Below are 16,714 nucleotides of genomic sequence, written 5' to 3' on the forward strand. Positions count from 1 at the left end.
TTCCCCTTCTAGCTGAGTGAGGCTGCAAAAAGGGCCATAAAGTGCAGGTGCATTTGCTACTGACCCTGCTTCTGCGCTGGCCCAGTGAGCTAAGGCAACTTTTCAGCTGTGTGGTTATTTCTGTCTGGTGTGTAGCACTCCTGATATTACACACCCAGGAAGGACTGTGTTTTACTTCAATCTCCTTTTGGAGAGATTATTTCGGATTCGTAGTTCAAACCAAATGCATAGCTTTAGGTGCATTACTGATAATTATGCCCTTAAAACAGTAGTTTCAACCTTTTGTTAAGTCTGTGAGCCTCTAAAATTATTCTGTGGACATACGAACCTCCTTATATTGAGGTCTGCTAAGTGTAAGCTTCCTTTTTTTACTTATACCTTTTTTTGGACCTTTTAGTTAGCTTAAAAGCAATCCATGGACTTCCAGGGGTTCACAGACCTCACTGACTTATTGACAGCTACTGCACTGAAGTGATTGTGAAGAGGCAGAAATAGGGATGCCAGAGCTGTGCTCACAGATCAGCTCCACAGTGTTTCCGAGCGTCCAGCATCTGGGCTGTTTTTGCAAAAGTAGAGTTGATGAATGTGTCTGTGAGGGAGATGTACAAGACTGTTTATGCATTGCCTCTAGAATAAAATTTTGCTGGGGAGAAATCCCTGCGTTGCATCTTCAGACTGTAGGTATACAATATTACTAGCTAGAAGCTGTTGAATTTTAAGTGTAAGGTTTGATTCCTGTGGTTTGTACCCACTGTATGGTAACGTTTTGTTATGGGAAACAGTATCTAACAAACCTCTATGTAACATATATGGTGTATCATTTTATTTGCCACGTCCGGCAGAAAAGCAGCTAGAAAAGCAGCTGTCATGATTTTTAATTTTACTGCCTTCAAATAAGCTTTCCAAATGCTAATTTTCTTGTAATGCATTCTTCAGTGATTTTAAATAGGCCAACATAAACAGCATGTAATTTGCAGGTTTGCTTTCTTTTTTGAAGCACCTGAGCTAGACTCTTTTCGTAGTAAAATTGGTATTTAATTTACCACCCATATTATTTTAATCACAGTAACAACTTTCAGTTTGCGTACTGTGTAATATTGCTTTCACATTTTTCAAAACCAGTTTATATCTGGTGAACTTCTGAAAAATTTTGCTTTAGTTTCTGAGGGTTATGTAATTGTCTTGTTAACATGGATCATTTGATTTTATAGCAGATTAAACTGCAGTCTTGATGGTTCATTTTTGCAATATGCTGGGTTGTCAGAAAGGTACAGAGAATTTGAATGGCTATATATCTTATCAAATGCAAGTTTCATTAGCATGTCATGTTAATACTCTCTTCAGTTCAAGAAATTTGTGTGGCACTTAAAAAACTATCAGCTTCTCTATAAAGCTTTGGATAAACATTTTGGAGTTGTTTGTTGGAGGTCATTAGTTTTCCTATGTGCAGGTATGCAGTGATTTGCTTTTGGCTTTTGAAAATAGACACCAATGGGAAGGTGGTTCCTCAAGGAGGGTGCTGCGGTGGTTGGGAGGTTATCCTACAACACAGTTTGTTGTTGGGCTTGGGTGGTTTTTTGGTATACATGTTTTATGAAAAAAAGACATTCTTTGGCAGTAATTATTCTGTAATTAGGACTAGAATGCTTGAGGGATTATATCTTTAACTTGATAAAATCCTCTAACTAAAACTAAGTCACATTTTTTACATCTCACATTTCATATCAGGTAGATCCCCAAAAGACACATTCATTTCTTTTGAACGAAAGCAGAGCTGAGAGCTCAACACAGCAGGAGGGCAAGTTCTATTTAATGCCCAGTCTAGAGGAGGGCAATGGTTTACTTTATAAATATTATGTTGCCTTTGAAATGCTGCTTAAGCAGACAATGTCAACATTTTGAATTGGTAGCTAAACTAAAAAAAAAAAAAAATAGGGAAAAGAATAAACTGAGATTTTATGGTTTTTTTCTGCTGCGATGTTGCTTACCTTTCAGTGTGGGTCATTTTGTTTAATCCAGAAATTTTCATTCTGGTTTGGGATGTGTTTTAACCTTTACTCTTTTTTTCTTTTTCTTTTTTTTTCCCAAGAAATTAAATTTTGTAAAATTTACATTTCAGATATATTCATTTAGAAAGATAATTTTTGGTTGAAATCACACTTTGCAAGTTACCGATTTGAAGAATAGAGAGCATTCGCTGGATGTCTGGTGGAAACCTTGGGAAAGCTTCCCCTGGACTATGAAGAGCATTATCAGATGGCACTGGCCCAGGGTATTGACTGAATATAAGTAGTAGTACCTGTAGATAAGCTTGAATGGTATTTGTTTTAAACTCTGATTTATCTGGGTCGGCCAGTGACACAAGCTATTTGGCGTTTGCAGACACCAATCATGATACAGCCTCGCTGGGTAACATGCTAATGGCAAAATGTTTCGTTAGCTTTTGTGCATTCATTTAAAAAAAACCCAACAAACTGCAGGGTATTAAGTCCAAGAAATGCAAAGAGTAAAACTAGAGAAGCGCTTTTTCCCCTTAGTAGGAATAACCTACAAGATAGATTTGATTTGAAGAAACATCTTGTGCTACCTTCACCTCCTCTGAGAATCCTTCTGCTATCGGCTGGTCTCATCAAGTTATGTTTGACACTGACGCCACGGTGGCCCACTGTGAGGGTGGAGACACTGCCAGCCTGCTTTTATTGCTGCTTTTACACTGAGGGATAAAACCCCTATCATCTTTAGGACCTGATCTTGCCCAGAGAAGTGTGCAATTATTAGACCTGTTGCAGAGAAAAGGAACCAGCTAAATCAATCGGCTTTCTTCAGTGAACTTATTAGGTAGCACCTAGGCCTGCTGGTAAAGGAGAGGGGACATTTCAGCTCCATAAATTAGAATAGCATGGAGAGATAACAAAGCTTGAAAATGTAGTCTGGAACTGTTTCCATACATTTTGCACGCATTGTCTGTCTGACCTGGTCACTCCCTCTCAGTGGCTCGGAGCCACAGTGTGTGCTGCCCGGGGCAAAACGTCCTGGCAATGGCAACGCTGCGCTGAATACCATTTTTTCTTTTCCTTGTGACAGGAACATTATCAGAGAAATGTCTCGTGGATTGTCCCTTTCCTAGTCTAAAAAACCTGCGTGGCCACCCACACCTGGGTTCCCGTTTCCCCATTTTACAGTGCCCTGCAGCTGAGCCCTAGCTGTGGAGGAGATGGACACAGCAACCCAAACGCAGCTATGCATTCAGGAAATCTTTGATTCCTGCCCAAGAACATTTCAGCTTGCTAGATAAAAGAAACAAGAGACAGATTCATGCAACTAAGCTAAGAAAAGGCAGTAGTTACACGCAGCAGACCTAATGAGTGCTGTGTTTCAGGAGCAAAGTCAAAGCTAGGAAACAGAGCTGCCTTTTCCGAAGGTAAGCCTCTAACTCTGGGCACCTTCTCCGCTGAGGCAGGAGATGGTAAATATTTTGCCACTCTCAAGACCAGTGTTGCTGTGCTTGCTTCTGATTCCTGTAAATGACTACAAGAAGGTGGTTTGTCTTGCTAATTAGAGCTGCTCTTGTAGCAAATAGGCTTCTTTTTGAATATTAACAATTTGCCCTTCACTTGAATGTTTTTACAGCATCAGTGGTTGGTTGCTAAAAGGACAGTAACTCAGAAACGTGTAATTGATGAATATTAAAATATACGGAATTCTTGAAATGCTGTCTCGGCAGCATTTCTGAAACATCTTTCATTATAATCAAATGACTATCTGTTTGTGGTGGCATGGAGGGCTCTGATCAAAGTGGCTAAATGCTGTAAAAATGCCGATAAATACACGCACCCTTCTGAACTCAATAGGAGCCGGTGTTTGACTCACTCCCTAATTTGAGTAATTTGAAATCTAATTATCATTAAATGGCAACAAAACTATATAAAGATCGAGGGACAGAAAGATGCCTTTGCTACTCAGGGTAGGGACAGGGCTGGAAGCAGCATGCTTGGATGAGGGAGGTGAAGAAGGATGGCAGTGTGCTGTCTGCCGTGTCCCTGAGAGGCAGTCTGCAGGCAGCTCAGTCCTGCTCCCCAGGCTGTGGCATGCAAGACCTTTAAAAGTGGGAGATTTTTTTCCCCCTTCTCAACAATATAAGTAAATAACCAAACAGAACAGCGAGGCTGATGCTGCAGAAGTTTCTCCCCAAAGCCCCGAAGCAGAGGGGGCAGGAGGTGCCAAGATGACAGCTGTGTGCGGTGAGAGTACCGTTGCTATCTGCTCAAAATCATTCAGGGCAAAAAGGAAAATTTTTGCACTTGGAAGGGGCTGTGGTGATGGCACATGCAAGACTAATGTGAAGGGTAAATCAAGTACAATTCAGCCTTTGAAGTTGAAGGGGAAAAAAGAGTAAAATGTACCCATCTGTGCTGCAGGTCTCCAATTTCTAATCTGTGATTTCATGGAGGAAAGAAAATGTGTCATTGGATTCCTTTTAGGAACTGTGTCCTTGGCTTATTAACAAGCTTTATGTCTTTATGTGTTGTCCAATTTCGGGGGGTGGGGAAGAGCTGCATTTGTGTGTGGGTGGTATTATTTTAGGATATGTCTTAGTTAATTATTATCTACTGAAACATCACCTAGGAGATACTCTTTCTCTGTCATGCAGCTTGGTACTTCATGCAGTAAAAGGTAACTCTTCCGTAGTTCATTAAATTATGTTGTGGTGAACTTGTCTCCACTGAGTCTCAATTAAGAAGTGAAGCCAGTGCCTTTAGAGGAAAAGGCAGAGAACAATCAGAATATATTGAATATGTAATTTGATCTCTGGTAACAAGCAAGAGGAAAAAATATGGTGTGCAAAAGTGTAGACTTTAAGAACATGTTCAGTCTCAAAGATTTGTATATGGAAGTATAATATAATTACATCATTATTTATTAGGAGTATTTAGTGCTTTTGAAAATGTAAGGTGTTCTAAGTTCTTTAACTATTGTAAATTTACTGTAGTAAATACTGATCTTCCTTACTGCTTCCCTTTTATGGATATCTTCATTTTAACACCCCTGGGAACTTCAGTCATACTGATTCTGAGCCCGTTGTCTATTAACATGTTTTATAAAAGTGCAGTAAATTTTCTGTTACATTCTAATTTAATTAAAAATTTTAGTTTGAATATTTTTTTTTTTAAAAATCCTTTTTAAAAATGTTTAAAGTATCTAGCACAAGTAGTCTCTGGATGTTTTTCTACAAAAGCCCTGCAAAGCTCTTCAAATGTGAAGAACAGAAAAGGACGTTATCTCAACTTTTATTTCTTAGACCTCCTTTCCTACCATTCTTTGTGTGCTGCACACATATATATATATTTTTTTTTAATTTCTGTTTCTCTCCCATTCACATGCTTTTCTTTCCTGTTATAATGGTTTAAGGTTTGTTCGTTTTGATTTTCTCCAGCAAAGTATAAATCATCCCAAGAAGCGTTCTGCAGGTAGCGGTGAAATATGCTACTGGAACAGGCAGTGACATGGCTGGTTTAACATGCAGCACTGAACACATCATCAATATATAGGTGTTAAACAATACCTGACTTTGTACATTCTTGAGTAACTTAATTCCCTTCAATAGCATGAGAATGAGCGCCTCATAAATGCAGAATAATTGGAATTTTAATTAGGTAGTGACTTAAGGATGCCTCAGGTTTACAAGGTAATAACATCTCTTGAGCTAAATGAATGGAGGGGCAGGTTTCAATTTAACAGCTTATAAAAAAACAGTTGATTGGTTTCCAGTATTAATTTTGGCTGTTCACAGTGTTTGTGAACTTGGTGGCTGAGGTGCTGATGTTTGTTTTGGGCAAATGAATGGTATCCCAGCCCTGCTTAAGTTCTCACTAAAGTCTTCAGGATGAGTTTTAAAGAATTATAGTGAACTACATTAAAGTCTCAATGACTTCAGAATTGCTTTGCTGTGGCATAAAATTCATGGTATCTACCTGCAGGTTTATACATTTACTTTTGTGACTATTTGAATACGTGTCTTCTCATTTGTTTACAGTGGAGTAGTGAGAGGAATTTGTTTTCTTGTACGAGATAAGCATCATCGTGTTTTTCCTAGCAGCTGCATGCACAATTAGAAGGACCCAATTAAAGCTGCATTCAGTTCACACAGAGAGGCAGTGATTGCTGTCTGTAATTTCTCCTGTGGTCTGACTTATGGGCATTAAGCTGTGCAGAAGTTTATTAACAAATAAACTCAAGTCAAACAAGTGAAAAAAAATAAATGCAACAGCTTGAGAAAAAGAGTCTCCCCTCCCACCCCTCTCAGGTAGCCACTGGGCAAATGACCAGTTTCCTCTGTTTAGGCTTGTGCTTTCTCTCCTCCTGGCCACAAGAGTAAGTATTTGTGTGTCTCCTCTGCTTCTGTGTCAGCCACTCTGCAGCAGATGCAGGCCAGCTGAAGACTCCTGTGAATTCAAGCCTAAAACAGTTCTAAAGCCAAATATACCTTCGTTTGTTCCAAGCATTAGCTGCGCTGTCATTACAGAAAGCTCAGCACTGCCAATCACTGTGCCAAATGGAAGGAGAAAGGTAAATGAATTAGAACAGGGAAGGAACAGGGCATTGGAGCACAGGCACCTTCTTGAAGGATGAGGAGTTTCATTCACAGCCAGCTCTTTTTCCCTTCCTGAGGCTGTTGAGTTCCAACTGCTCTGTAACGGGATTTGATGTCCCCTGATTTCCTCCCAGCCCATGTAACTGTCCCTGTGTACGCCCATACGTACTCAGTGGCACAGCATGTTTCACTTTCACCGTCCAGGGATAGCCGAAGACTGTTAAACACCGGTCTCTTGGCTAATGCACTACAAAGAGCAAAACATCAGACATCCAATCCCTGCAAAGAGTTTTATGAGAAAATGTGTGGTTTCCAACTAAAAAGCAGGAACAGAAGCCCCAGAAGATTCTATTTCTGTAGGTATGAACAGCCAGTGCATAGTGATTCTGAAAAAGAGGGAAAGAACAATTGCACTGATGTGCAGAAGTGGCAACAAAGGAAGGGCCTGGCTGGAGCATTTCCTCCCTTAATCACCACATAGGTCTCCTAAAGTGGCTGAAACCAAGAAGGGACAAAGATGGGACTTAATTTTTACAAGATGCAGAATATTCTGACCCTCAGGCAGCAGAGCACGTCAGGCATGGGAGCAGAGCTAACAGCTGAGCCACTTAGTTGGTATTGAAGTGCATTTCTGCACTGATGCAATGAGCTAGCATCTTGCAGGATAAGGCCTCTACAGAATAAGATTAAAATCAGTTAATCACCCGCATATGTCAAGTGGTGACACATCCCAAACCAGTCGCTTACTTTCAAAAATATATAGATTATTCATTTGAAGAAAATGATAAAGATGTCCACAAGAAGTTGCTGTTGTGTAGGGCCTATACGAGATCAGTTATTTGGCTTTTTATGCTCTCTTGACTGGTGCTAAAGCAGTAAACTGGCAGTTTTGATGCTGATACACAAAGCAAGCCGTAATAGAGAAGAAAGCCACTTTTAATTTCAAGCTCCAATAGAATCATGAAAGGAAAATTAATGTTTACTAAATGAAAAAGGATAATATTGCTGGAGAGAGGAAGTTTTGGTTAAGCTTTTAGGGCAAGGTTAATAACTTTGAGAAATGGAAACATGTATTACAAAACATGTTTAAAATGACATAAACTTTAGAAAATCCAGAAAGCATTTTAAAATTACCTAAGCTCCTCAACGTGGTATCAAGTTTTAAAAATCAAGCAAACTGGATGATAGCTGGCATAAGGAAGAAGGCTTTCTAGTATTGAGACTTTTCTGTGAAAATTTCAGTATAGCCTTATAATTAGAATAAATGTTTTGAGGTGAAATGAAAGCATGCTGATCAACTTTTGCACATTTCTGTAATGCCTCTGCAAATTTCCAGGGGAATCTGAGAAGCATCCAGGTTTGTTCCCTAGGAATATACTTTCATAAAGCTGCCACTCTGAGAGTCTTCTGACATATCACAGTGCGATTCAGTTTTGCCTCTGATATGTTGCCAAGCACCATAAACAAATGCAGCTCTGAGATGGCAGGTCACTTCTTATTTTCCCAGACACAACAAAGAAGTGTCAACCTCTGACAGTTTTTAAAAGTAGGCATTAAAAGAAATATCAAAGCTTTTTTTTTTTTTTTTTTTTTTTTTTTTTAACCAGTCAGTATCTGAGAATGCTTACAGAAAAAGAGAGGATAGGGAAATCTGTGGAAGTGGAAGCTGCGCTATATGAGTGATTTAGAACTACATCACTGTGTTTTTGTGTGGATAAATAGATTTGGGGTTAGGCGACATGAACTTTTTACCATCAAATGAATGGACAGTGGCTCTGGTACAGTCATCTGGTGGGTGGGTGTGCGCACCACTGCAGTGGGATTATAACTGCTGCTAGTCATGCATTGGATTTTGTGATAATTTCAGTTAATATGGTTTGGTCTTGGATTTTTGTTGTAGGATCTAGCAGTCCTTAGGTACCTTGAATCCCCTGCAGAGAACCCCTTTATAATAGGAAATGGAGACATTTAGCAGGTGAATTGCCTGATTTAACACAATACAGCACAATCTGTGAGTAGGACAGGAGCAAACCACAGCAGTTGTGGATCCCAGTTCTGCAGTCTAACACCAAAGTGCTCCGACTCCTGTGGAGCACTTGCTGATGGCTGACAGGAAATACTGGTCCTATAAATGCTGGCCTGCGATGCTATAGCTTGAGAGTTGTATTTGCTTTAATGGGCTTTAGGCTAAGAAATGATATAAAAAGGAAAAAAAAATGGCCTGCTCTCAATACTATTTTGTAAATAAATGCTGCATTTTTCGTGACTGGCAAGGATATGGCAAAGTCATGAAAGCAGGGAAAAAGCGTCGCATGAGACCATCTCTATATATTACTTGTGATAAAAAGCTTATACATGATTGCTTTGAGCACTAGACTGCATTTCTTTTGAACAGGTTTGCACTGGCAGTGTGCTGTAGGGTTTCCTTTGTAACCATCTGTGCAGCGTTTGATCCCCCTATAGCAGTAGACTGATGAAGTCATTGCCGGTGCTTCTTTCCAATGTGAAAAACAACCAGGTTCACATTCATGGTCAGTCTAAACTACACCCATTTCAAGCAACAGAAAAGAGAATATCATACTCGTAAGACCACATTTCCCTTATAAGTGCCTTGCCTCAGCAGACAAGGGAATAGATCTTTTTCTTTTCATCCCAGTAACTGCAGACCATTGGGAACTTGTCTGCACACAGGGAAGTTCTTTGCTGGGAGAAGTTCAGCTAAAGAAGACTCAGAGGATGTGACTGCAGAAGGTTCAGCCACTCTCGAGTCGGTTGGTGGAAGCTACCCCTACACACATATAACAGTATGCCGATTCTGCTTGGAGAGCGTCAGCAAGCCCGCTTGCCTCTGCTACAGTCACCAGATCTTTTGTTCGTGATTTCTGCTGATGCTGTCAGTTGAGAAGCAGATTAAATGGCTTCCAGTTTATAAAGAGAAGTAAGTTGCAAATTGTAGGAAAATTACTTCTGAAATTATATAACAATGCTAGTTCATTTTCGGTCGTATTTATAAGAAGTTTCTAGTGCAACAAACAAGTGGAACGTTGTGCACTAGGACAGTATTATGGAAATGTACAGCAAACACGGAGATGTGCATAGGACTGTAATTTGTGAGTAACAAGGTGTATGTGCTCTGAATAAGTAATTAAGAAAATTTCAGTACGGCTATAATATTGGTATTTGCTCTAAGGCTGCTGCAATATACAGTAAGGTCTCTGCACTGTGGCTGCCTTGTGCCATCAGGTTTGCAATAGCGTTGGCATGCCAGCCCTTCAGACTGCTGTCTCTCCTTCCTCCCTCTCCTCCCCATCACACCCTTAGCAAAGCAGAAAATAAAGAAGATGACAGTATTATGTTAGGAACTGGTAGATGAGGTAAGGACAGCAATAACTGCAGAATCTCAGTCAGATGAGTTTCAGCCTTGGTTATAGTCATTCTTGACTTTTGAATTCTGATACAGTCAGAGTGCAAAGCCAGTTCTATTCCACTCCCTGTTTTTACCCATTTGGAGCTTTCACAACATGCATCCTTTGAGATGTATTTTCCACCTTTTCCCAGTTCCCAGAGGAGCGTGTGTCCATATATATTGATCTTAAAAGTTCTAACTGAAAACTCTTAATGATTTGTGAATTCAGTAACCATATGGCAAAACCCCAATAATTTTTTCTTCATGGACTCATTCACCGTATAGAGAGGAATTTGCTACATGAATATAGGTAGATGTAGAGGAATATTAATAATTCCCTTAGTTTTTATGTGGCAAAATCTCCTATTAGAAAAGTAGATACCAATTTAGAATATCCTTTCTGTTCTGACTAAAGTCCATAGTCAGTACAGCTATAGGCAGAGTGGTACAGCTGCAGATACTATGCCCCTGGTGCAGCTTGGACACAGTGGTCCTGGTATTCATGACCTCACCTGACCACCTGCTTGCTGTTCATGACCACAGTCCTGTCTGCAGCCCAGGGGCTGGCTGGTCTGCAGCTCAGAATTTTGTGTGGCATTTGAAATCCACCTGAGAGCTGTCAGGACATCACTTGCTGATGTTTGTCCATGTTGCTCCCTCTTGTACCACCCAGATGCAGCTCTCACAAAACCAAGTTCTCCATGCTGCCAGTGATCTCATAAATGGGATTGGCCCTGGCCAGGGCTGTAAGGGTGCTCGTTAGCCCTGTCACCTCTTCCACTGTAAAAACCGAGCGAGAGGGCACGTGCCATTATGCTGAAGAAACCTCTTGCTAACCACTGGGCTGGACAGACCCCTTCCCAGCTGCTTTTGTGGTACCAGGACAAACACAGCGGTGGAGTGCCTGCACATTTAGTTACTGTAAAGTTTTTGCATGTTGAATATTCTATCACAGACAGGAGATTTATACATTAAAGAGTCATTAGCAATAGGATGGGCATATGTGTATTAAATTCTTCTTGTGCACCATGTGTAAATGTGCTTCACTTATCCAAAACAAATCCTTTCCTGTGTCTGTTTAAGAATAATGGTGTGGTTACTGCAGAAGCCAAGATTTGTATCATAGAATCACAGAATGGTTTGGGTTGGAAGGGACCTTAAAGACCATCTAGTTCCAGCCCCCCCACCATGGGCAGGGACACCTTCCACTGGAGCAGGTTCCTCAAAGCCCCATCCAGCCTGGCCTTGGACACTGCCAGGGACGGGGCATGCACAGCTCCTCCGGGCAGCCTCTTCCAGTGTCTCACCACCCTCACAGTGAAGAATTTCTTCCTAATATCTAATCCAAATCTACACTCTTTCAGTTCAAAGCCATCCCCCCTTGTCCTAGCACTACGTGCTCTCGTAAAGTGCCCCTCTCCTGCTTTCTTGTCAGCCCCTTTAGGTGCTGGAAGCTGCTCTAAGGTGCCCCCGGAGCCTTCTCTTCCCCAGGCTGAACAACCCCAACTCTCTCAGCCTGTCTGCACAGGAGAGCTGCTCCAGCCCTCCGGTCATCTTTGTGGCCTCCTCTGGACTCGCTCCAACAGGCCCGTGTCCTTCTGATGTTGGGGGCCCCAGAGCTGAACCCAGCACTGCAGGTGGGGTCTCATGAGAGCAGAGCAGAGGGGGACAATCAATCCCCTCCCTCGACCTGCTGACCACGCTTCTCTTGCTGCAGCCCAGGGTGCTGTTGGCTTTCTGGGCTGCAAATGTACGTTGCTGGGCCATGCTGAGCTTCTCCTCAGCCAGCACCCCCAAGCCTGTCTCCTCAGGGCTGCTCTCAGCCCATTCTCCGCCCAGCCTGTGTTGATGGTTGGAACTGCCCCAACCCATGTGCAAGGTTGTGTATACATATCTATAATTATATATATAAGGTATTTCTAATTATACAGGGAGAATGACTAGAAGAGCATTGTGTTTCTATATGGCTTATAACTATCATTCATACCACTTCTCAGCCCACACCCCTGCTTTATCCTGCATTCTCCATGGTAATAGCACTCTTCATAGGTGCTGAGAAAACGACTGTCGTAAGTGAAGTTATTGTCTCTTTAATGACCACAGGAATATCTACTGTATTGAATATATTGGCTTGGGAAATCTGTTTTGCCCACCCTAAATGGCTGTCTGTCTTAAATATATCTGCTCAGTGTGATGTGTGTTATATAAATAAAACTACACAGACAGCGTGTTTGTCAATCAGCAAAAAAGGCTCTACACCTGCTATCCCGGGCACATATACTTTGTAAGCATTGGTTTCCAACAGATAAATGTAATCAAGGTTTATATGCTCACAGAAGCCAACAGGATGGGATTTTTTCACTTGAAAGATCAGAAGAAAATTGTAACTAATGTTGTGGAAAATTACTTTGATATTGCTTTCTCAGTACAGCATCACAATTAGGTAGCAATGTGAAGCATAGGGAAAGAATAAATGAATAGTAACAAATCAACACAAACAGCTACTGTCAGGAGTACTTTGCTCAGTGAAAGTAATGTAAGCATTACTTAAAGTTTTATGGCTGTGGATTTTATACTGGTTTAAGTAGTACATCAAGGTCTCACCATCATGCTTGCTAGGACTAAAACAATCAAGAACAATTTCCGGAACAGACAGATAAAACTAAAGTACCAAAGTAGTTTTATTAATCTTGTTTCATAAGTTGTACTGTCTTAAATTAAAGATGACTGGACATACTAACAATGAAAAATGGCCTTTTGGACAATGCAAAATTCTCCTACGCTGCTTTTCAGTGGAAAATAAACATTACCAACTTTTCTCCAGCCTTTCCGATGAGATTCCAGCATCTGGCAAATATGTTTTACTACATAGTAGCTACACAAGAAATACAAAAGCAAAGGCTAATCCAATAAAACCTTGACATGCAGAGTCTGTTGTCCTAAGTAGCTTAATGATACATGCATTTGTTCAATTCTATTGAGGGGGCAATCAGACAAGCAAATTACAGCAATTTCTGCTCTCCATTAGAAACAGGATTTTTTAAGGAGGAACACTGGACAGACGAAGGGAAGGATCCTTCTCAGCATGCCAGAAATGTCGCTTGTGATTGACAGATTTTCACAGGAGACTGTCTAGAGATGAGACATGCCTACCTCTCTTTTTAATGAAACAAATGGATATTTTTTCCTGTGTCCTTTAAGCTGCCTAATATGTTTTAGTGATAACTGGTATCATTTTCGGAAGCAGTGGATGTGAGGAGTTTCTGAGTCCACTGAGAGTTGAAAGCACTTAACGCACATGAAAAATCAGCCAAACAGAAATAAGAGTAATTGTATTGAGCACCTTTTACTCAAGTGTACAGTCTGGTTCCTATTAACATAAATAGTAATTGAATGTGAGAATCGAGCAATTGATTACACAGCTTTGGCAGTAACAGTGTTGTTCGTGTTTGAGCTATGCAGAACCCTACCCACAGCAATCGACTGTGTTATGGAGTGAGTTTTTCTGCTGGGGGTAGGAGCTCAGTTCAAACTCACTCACTTTCATTTAAATGTGCTTGGGCATCCCCTTCTACAGTTGCATCCGTCTCAAAAATCACTTCACAGTGCACTACAATCAGCAGCTGGTGTTCAAAAGGTTTGTGGCAGAGAGAACAGAGGTACAACCGATCAAGAAGAGGGACCAATAATGAAAAAATGGAGAAGAAATGGCACTTTTTTTGAGACACCACTAGAAATTCCTTCTCTTTCAGGAGCAAAGAATTAACTTTTCAATGTAAAGGTACACATTCGTAGATGTATTAGAGTACTGCCTGCATTTGCTGTCCATATGTCTTTCCCCTCATGCCCAATCTACTGGCCAATTTCAGTTGAATGTGACCAGTACTGCCAGTTTCAATCTGTAAGCTCTTTTGCATCCAAGTATACAAAAATAAATTGCAAAAGCACTGAATAGACTGGTTAATTCTCTGCTTTGCACAACACTGATGATTCATTATTTCTCTAGTTTCAGCTGAGTGGCTGTTTTCAAAATTGGTGTGCAGTTGGACTAAATAATAAAATACAGATTGTTTAGTGACATGGAAATAAGCACTTAATAAACCTGGACACAGAAATTAGCACTTAATGTAATTATTTAAGAGGTCTTTGTGTTAGGGTTCAGCTCCTTTAAAAATGTTAGTAATACTTGAAAGTATACACAATTGTGTTCATTGTACAGTGACGATGTCAATCAAATAGACTTTTTATGAAGCATGTATTTAGTCAAAGGAGAATTTCAGTGCCTGTAAGAGCAAACATAGTGACCAAACCTTGGCGCACAAGGGCATTATTACGAGCTGGAGTGTCTGCACTGGCATTTGTCCAGGCTGTAAACCAGCCTTCATTACAGCCTTAGTCAAAGAAAAAGTGACTGTAAGTAAATCAAGAGATATCATGCTTTCTCATACTTCTTGTGTGCTCCCCCTTTAAAAGGAAACCACTGTTACAGCCCACAGTTTTCTAGTTGTCACACTGATGTGGGCTTTGTGGCTCTTCGCAGTTTAAAGTTAGTAGCGCAGGAAGACGGCATGTGTGTGAAAGAAAGTTATGAAAAGTTGCATGGAAGTTAAGCATGTTAAAGGAATGCATCCCAAAGTATTTTATGTTTCTCGCATGACTCATTTATGCATCCCTTATTTTGCATCTCCATGACACGTTGAATACAATATACGGGCAAAGGTAGATTCAGAGGCATATATTTGCAGAAACTGAACTTTTGGGGAGAGTTCTTATTTTCATATTTATAGTGGTATATCTGCTAGCAGAAGTTGGTCTCAACTTTAGCAGAGAATTAATTCCATGCACCTGGACCCTGTGCACCTTGGCAAAGATCCCTGCATAATCAGTTAATGGGTTCTTGGAACTGTTTTTTAAGCAAGCTCCTCTTTCTTTCTTTCTTTCTTTCTTTCTTTCTTTCTTTCTTTCTTTCTTTTTTCCTTTTTTCTTCCTTTTTTTTTTTTTTTTAAGAAATTGATAATTGATTTTAAAATAGCCTTCATTAAAAAAATCACATGCCTTTGTTGAGACAACCTCTTGAAGACGTAAAACATGTTAAGGGTATAAGTATAAAATGTTGAACATGAAAGAGCAAGTGAGTCAAATAGGAGTGCTAACCTGGTGTCTGCTGATGAACTATTTCTTCTGGATCCTGCAGGTGAATGAAGACAACGAGCCCAGCTGCTCCAAACAGCAAGATGAAGGAGAACATACATGTCAGCCTCATAATTATTGTTCTCAGATCAATCCGATTCTGACCCAGGAAAAGAACTGCACACAATCTTCGGGATGCTCTTCACTCATAGTCTCACCCTCTCATCTGGAAGTCTGGCGTAATACATCTACAAGAGGTAAAAAACCAAACCTCTAAAACTTAACATACAGAGCATTTATTTTTTTCAATGCAGATTAGTAGGTTTAAGTCCTTGATTAGACCAAATAACTAATTTACAGTTAATTGCAGGCATGCAGTCAATTTCTGCCCCATCACTTTGTCTTTAATTATATGTCACTGTGTTTAACATGTTGAAAAAGACAATGTAGAATATCGTTAAAAAGCGCAGTTTGGGAAAAATGGTCATGCCACAGCTGCAATTTGCACAGAAACCCTTCTTAATACTTTGCTTGCTTCAAGTGAAGCATGTGTCACTTTATTTTTCACCGGTTAAACAATATGAAAACCATAAAGTGAGATAATGCGGGGGAAATGATCTCAAGAGCTGCACCTTGCATGTCAAACATGGGGAGAAGAATGAACAACTGGCAGCTGCCTGCTTCACCCTTGATAAAAACAGTCGAACTAAAACTGTGCACCACTGGTCGTCATGCTGCCCACTGGAAAATCTCTGCAGGTGCATTGATTTCCAAGGCAAATCCTGGTCACACTGCTTGGACCTCCCGCTACTGGCTTGCAGAAAACATGAGGAAAGAGAACGTGGGCAGCAAGCCGGCTATCTCTGCAGGAATGATGGGCACGGCTGCCTCTCCATCCCTGGGATCTCCCAGCGAGTTTCTGGGGTCGGTTCTGTGAATTCTCACCGCTCACTCTAACACTTGCCATCATATGCAGTCCCAGTGGAAGGGCAGCAGCCCTAGTCCCAGTTGGGCACACTGTATGTCATTCTAAACCTCTTGCTGAGCACAGCCCTGAGGCAAATACTTCACTTTAAGCCCATGAATAGTCGCCCTGGAACCAATGCTGGGTTTATTTTCTGTTAAAATTGTGGCAAGTATTAACTGTGTATTTTTATTATTTTTTCACCTTAAACATTTCTCACTCATTTAAAAGTAAAACTAAAAGAAAACGTCACAAAGTTTTTCAACGCTAGAAAAGCCAAATCCTTATGGGTCTTTGCACAAGTCCATCTGTGCCTGTTGTGTGCATGTGTATGTAGTATGGATGGACTTTTTGCACATATATTTATTTATATTTTCTTTAAGGTTCAAATACTAACTCTAAAGCCCTAGGTGAGTCAGATTAAGGAAGGACTATTAGCCTTCAAAGCAACTGTGTTATAGTTTGAAACACTGCTGTTATAAGCAAACAATTAGGGAATATGAACCACCCTCTCTCTGGTTCACTACAGAATTTGTTTGCACTACATAGTCAGTGGTTTGAAGAAATGGGTACTTTAACCAAATCCACCTGTGGTAAGGCTGGTACAACACCAAAATCACAG

General features: G+C 40.5%; 1 protein-coding gene across 2 annotated transcripts in view; it reads right to left on the minus strand.

Annotated features, from left to right (window-relative positions):
* The window catches only part of CHST8 (carbohydrate sulfotransferase 8), a 185,793-nt gene that overhangs the window by 127,850 nt on the left and 41,229 nt on the right, over positions 1-16,714 (minus strand). For both annotated transcript variants that reach the window (XM_056361199.1, XM_056361198.1), the window contains exon 2: positions 15,153-15,376. In XM_056361199.1, coding sequence (XP_056217174.1) covers positions 15,153-15,261 — 109 coding nt within the window. In that variant the 5' untranslated portion in view covers positions 15,262-15,376. The remainder of the gene's footprint in view (positions 1-15,152; positions 15,377-16,714) is intronic.

Source organism: Falco biarmicus, chromosome 15, assembly GCF_023638135.1.
Source record: "Falco biarmicus isolate bFalBia1 chromosome 15, bFalBia1.pri, whole genome shotgun sequence".
In the NCBI taxonomy this organism is placed as follows: domain Eukaryota; kingdom Metazoa; phylum Chordata; class Aves; order Falconiformes; family Falconidae; genus Falco; species Falco biarmicus.